Below are 4,573 nucleotides of genomic sequence, written 5' to 3'. Positions count from 1 at the left end.
GCACGTGTGCATGCGTGCCCAAGATCCCAAGAGGAGAATGGAGGAGAAGGGATTGCGGCGTGACCATCCCTCCTGGGGGGTGATTTCTCGCTTTCTGTCTCTCTGTCTCTCTCTGTCCGTCTGGCGAGCGCATGCGCCTTATAGCGAAAACCTCTAAAAAAAAAAAATCAGTACTTTATATACTTTGTGTAACTGTTTAAGAAACAAAAATAAAAAAAAAAGCAAGATTAAATTTTCATATTTATAGTCCTCAGAACTCCTGCAGGAAAATCTCAGTGGCATGGTATTTTTTAGACAACTAGTTATTTTTAAAAAAATACATAAAAATCTGCTAGGACTATCATAAGATTTCTATATTCCCAAGGTAAAAAAAAAATAATAGGAATGTCCAGCACTTTTGCCCCAGGCACTGCTAAACAGGAATGTTAACTTTTGATAAACATGAATGAATAAATTCTTACCACTGCAGGGGAGGAATATAAAAGGCTATGCTTTCTACCTTCTGTTATTGAAAAGACTCCAGAGTTGCTGGTTTGGCTGGCTCTCTTCAACATGAAGATTCCTGCCCTTCTCTTTGTTTTATTTTTCTTTCTGACCTCATTGTCACCAGGTAAAATGGAGATGTTAATTGAAAGAGTGGAATATTTTTCTGGAGAATGAAATCTTGGTTGATGTCAACTGGAGATAACAGAATGACTGATATGCCAGGAGAATGATTAATTATGGTCCCAGGAGTAAATCACAAATAAAAGACTCATGATCTTGTTCAAAACTAAGACTCCTGTTGAGACATATTATTGTGGGAGACAATGTAAGGAGTCAATCAAATAATTATGAGCTGATTTTCTGGAATGGCAAGTTAGATAAACAAGTGTGATCACTCGGGTCCTTGAAGCATGATGGGAACTGTTTGCAGTGCCGCGACAGGGGGTTTTCCACCAACTTAATGATTTGATTATGCTGTGTTGCATAGTTTCCCTTTGAAATATTCATTTAAAAATAATGTTTTCAACTGATCTGAGGTCATAAAATGTTAATGGATCTGTTATGTCAGGTCCAATTACTTAGTGGTTAATATTAATCAGATAATGAAATGAGCATGACCTTTGAAGTTACTGATACCCAGGTTCAGGTTCAATTCCTGCCAAATGTTGGCTATGTAAATTAAGTTATTTAAACTCTTTCCACATCAATTTCCTCATGTGTTAATTAAATATAGAAATTAAGTACACTTCGTATTATTTTCATGAGGATTAATTATACATATATGTAATAGTTACATATATATATGTACAAAGGGCATAATATAGTGTATGATAGATATAAGATTATTCTTAAGTAGTATTGTAATTAATTTGATTAATTTTGCATTGTATTGAATCATATAGAAAAACGCTAGTAAGCTTATTCTAGAAAAAGAAACTCTTCTTTGACATCCACTGCAAGAGATGGCAGAGGCAACATTTATCATGTTAGATTTCATATACTTGAACTATTTATTCTCCTTTGTAAACTTTATTATATTAATTGTTCTTAGGATGGATTAGCACCAAAGGGATCAACTTTATGGAGATCATTAGAAGAGCTCTTTCAACATGTTTTTAGGCTACTTGAGACAAAAAAAGTATTTTTTTTATTTATGCAAGAACACAGAGAATAATCAGTTTACACGCACCCACTATTAGTCCTACTCATCAAAAAAAAGTGGGGGGAAGGAGGAGCAAGTACAGGGTCATTTGATTTACAAGTGATCTAGAACTTCAATAGTTTATTCTTTAAACTCTAACTCCATCCCTTAGGAACACAGATCAAACGAAGTGCTCCAACAATTAGCTTTGAGTAAATTTTTAAAACTCAAACATCTAAGTATTTTGAGTGAAAGATACAAATGGCTTTAATTCATTTATAATTAAAATAAAATGTACTGGATGATAATTGTGAGCATTATTGTATGACATCATTTTAAACTCAGGACAAACTGAATTAAAACCAGGGTTTGTTTTTACTAAAACCAAACAGGGGTTATCTTAAACTAGAAAATAGTAGTATTTAGTAAAATCACAAGTTGTATGATAAAACATTAGTTCCAGTTATGTTACCATGACTTACATATGTGCCTTATGTCACTTGTTTTGGAAAAAATATGTGAAAACCTTCATGACATTTTCAGTATATTCATAAATCCAGCAGATATGTATGTGTGTACAGGTTTTAATCTAAAAGCTAAAGAATTTGTGATTCATTTTTATGCCTAAAAATTAATTTTATATAATACAATAGCTGTTATCTTGAGTGAAGATATTAGTTGTTTCTGTCACCAGTGCAAAAAATGCTAATTTGGAATTCCCATTTAAATAATGCTATTTTTTTCTCATACTAGTGCTTGACAGCTGTCATCTCCTTTTATTTGTAAATTCTAAATCCTAATTAAATCAACATATAGGCTTCATACCCTTCATGTAGGACAGTGAAATTTGAAGATGCATTTTTAACCTGATGAGATCACGTCTTTTCCCTTGGGCATCAAAGGCAATAAATAGCATCTCTCTAGATAATACAAATAAAGAGATATCATTATTTTATGCAGTGGAAAAGCGATATCAGATGGTCTAAAATAAGTGGCAAGAAATTGAATATATATATGGGTTAATTTTCCCCAACAGAGAGGTTTTTGTACGAATATAATTTCACCAAAAGCAGAAGGCATGAATATTTTGGGTTATCAGTACCATCAACTTCACCTCAGTGGGGTTCTGTGTGAGAGAGGCGGGAGCACACTGTTCACAAACCTTCTCTACAGATTCCTGACGACTCTCTGTTATGTCTAATTCTTTTAGTCTGAAAGTTTGCCTCCCCAAGTGACCATTTTAATAATGCAAACATTTTTTGAAGAGGTGAAGTATGAAGTCAATACACATAACGTGGACAAGTTCATCAGTTGGCACATGCTATGATAATGCAGGCTTCAGTATTTTACGAAAGAGAGGACTCTGAAAGATGTTCACATGAGAAGATGCTGAACAATTTCACTCTCTTCTTCATTGTGTGTCTAAAAGCAGTCACGCATAACAATCTGAGGACTTCCCGCAACGTATTCTCCCTTGTGCAGGATCAGATCTTTGTGCATGTTCAAAGAATCCTTGTTCTCTCAGAGTATACTAGAGTTTTCTTCATTCTTCCCATAAAAGAGAGTTCTAAAGGTGTTAAAACAAGATAGCAATTTAAGTAACAGTAACTGATTTTCCAATTTTGACTCCTGAAGGCAAAATGTTTAAATATTTAATTTATTTTTAGAAATTAGATAGAAAGGATGTTAAGAGGTATTGGGTATATCTCCTACCTTGGATGTGATGATAGTGTAATGGATCCCTGTATACGCCCAAACTCATAAAATAGTACCCATTAAATATGGGCAGCTCTTTGTATATCAATTATGCCTCAACAATGATGGTCTTAAAAGAAAGTCAAGTTGGGAACCAGCAGTTAACGTAATGGCTATGTCGCTGAACTTCCCCTATAGCGAAAAACCTCTCCAAAAATAAAAAATAAAAAAGAAAGTCAAGTTGGGAACCAGCAGTTAACGTAATGGCTATGTCGCTGAACTTCCCCTATAGCGAAAAACCTCTCCAAAAATAAAAAATAAAAAAGAAAGTCAAGTTGGTAAGTAGCCAGAGAAATATAGTATAAGGTGCTCTTTACAGAGCTACTCTGGGGCAAATGATATCTGTTTAGTAACTCTCCTGGAAACTAAGCATTAGCAGCTGATGAGCCAAACCAAAAGTCAGAGGGAAAACTGACAGTGAAGCTGAGGAAACTGACAAAATACCTCAAAACTATCATCACCACAAAAATATCAAAACCCAAACCAATCACTTCCCAAGTCCCTTCCCTAGGATGCAGAGACTATACATATTTTTGCATCAGCAATAGGCTTATCCCAAGTTTGGGGACTTGAGAAACATTTAATGACTCAATAGCTTATGTGTATATTTTTTTTTCCTTTTTTTAACAGTGAAATGTGCCATGAGAGACACCTATGATTGCTTTATCAAGAGAGGCAACTGTAGACATGAATGCCATTATTTTGAAAGCCATGTTGGTTTCTGCACAAAACTAAATGCCAAATGTTGTATGTAGAAGTCTGAAATAAAAATATGCATCCCTGAAAAATAAAGCACAGTTGAGTAGAAGAATTAATAACAAATGAAACTGAGGTACCAGCTACTCCTGTACAGTCTGTGTTGTTACCCTTGTTTCATGGCATCATTTGAGGGAGTAGGTTCTCTCCTAAGATTTTGACAATAGTAGAAGACGGTCTGTATATACAATGATTCTATGGAAACATTTCATCATCTTGTTTATTAATTCTCTACTAATTGGCAGGAGAATGCTAAATGGTACAAAGAATTTATTATTATCATGATTATTACCATGAGACCTCAATTCAAAGGTATCCAAATGAATAGGAACACAACTCAAATAATGTAGGAGTTGAAAGAGACAAAAAAAAAAAAAAGTAGCATTTTTATCAGGTCATGGATCAAGGGACCTGCTTCACCACAAGTAGAAAGCC

The 4,573-nt window shown here is 34.3% G+C and overlaps 1 protein-coding gene across 1 annotated transcript; it reads left to right on the top strand.

Moving 5' to 3' along the window:
- Window positions 1-499: 499 nt before the first annotated feature.
- On the top strand, window positions 500-4,216 carry LOC114007914 (Beta-defensin 133). Its single transcript, XM_027772077.1, has 2 exons — window positions 500-610; window positions 4,013-4,216. The coding sequence occupies exons 1-2, from the start codon at window positions 553-555 to the stop codon at window positions 4,135-4,137; spliced, it is 183 nt and encodes a 60-aa protein (XP_027627878.1). The 5' UTR covers window positions 500-552; the 3' UTR covers window positions 4,138-4,216.
- The last annotated feature ends 357 nt before the right edge of the window (window positions 4,217-4,573 follow it).

This window comes from Tupaia chinensis, unplaced genomic scaffold, assembly GCF_000334495.1.
Source record: "Tupaia chinensis unplaced genomic scaffold, TupChi_1.0 Scaffold000252_1, whole genome shotgun sequence".
Lineage (NCBI taxonomy): Eukaryota > Metazoa > Chordata > Mammalia > Scandentia > Tupaiidae > Tupaia > Tupaia belangeri.
The sequence above is the reverse complement of the archived record's forward strand: the minus strand, read 5'-3'. Positions and strand labels throughout refer to the sequence as shown.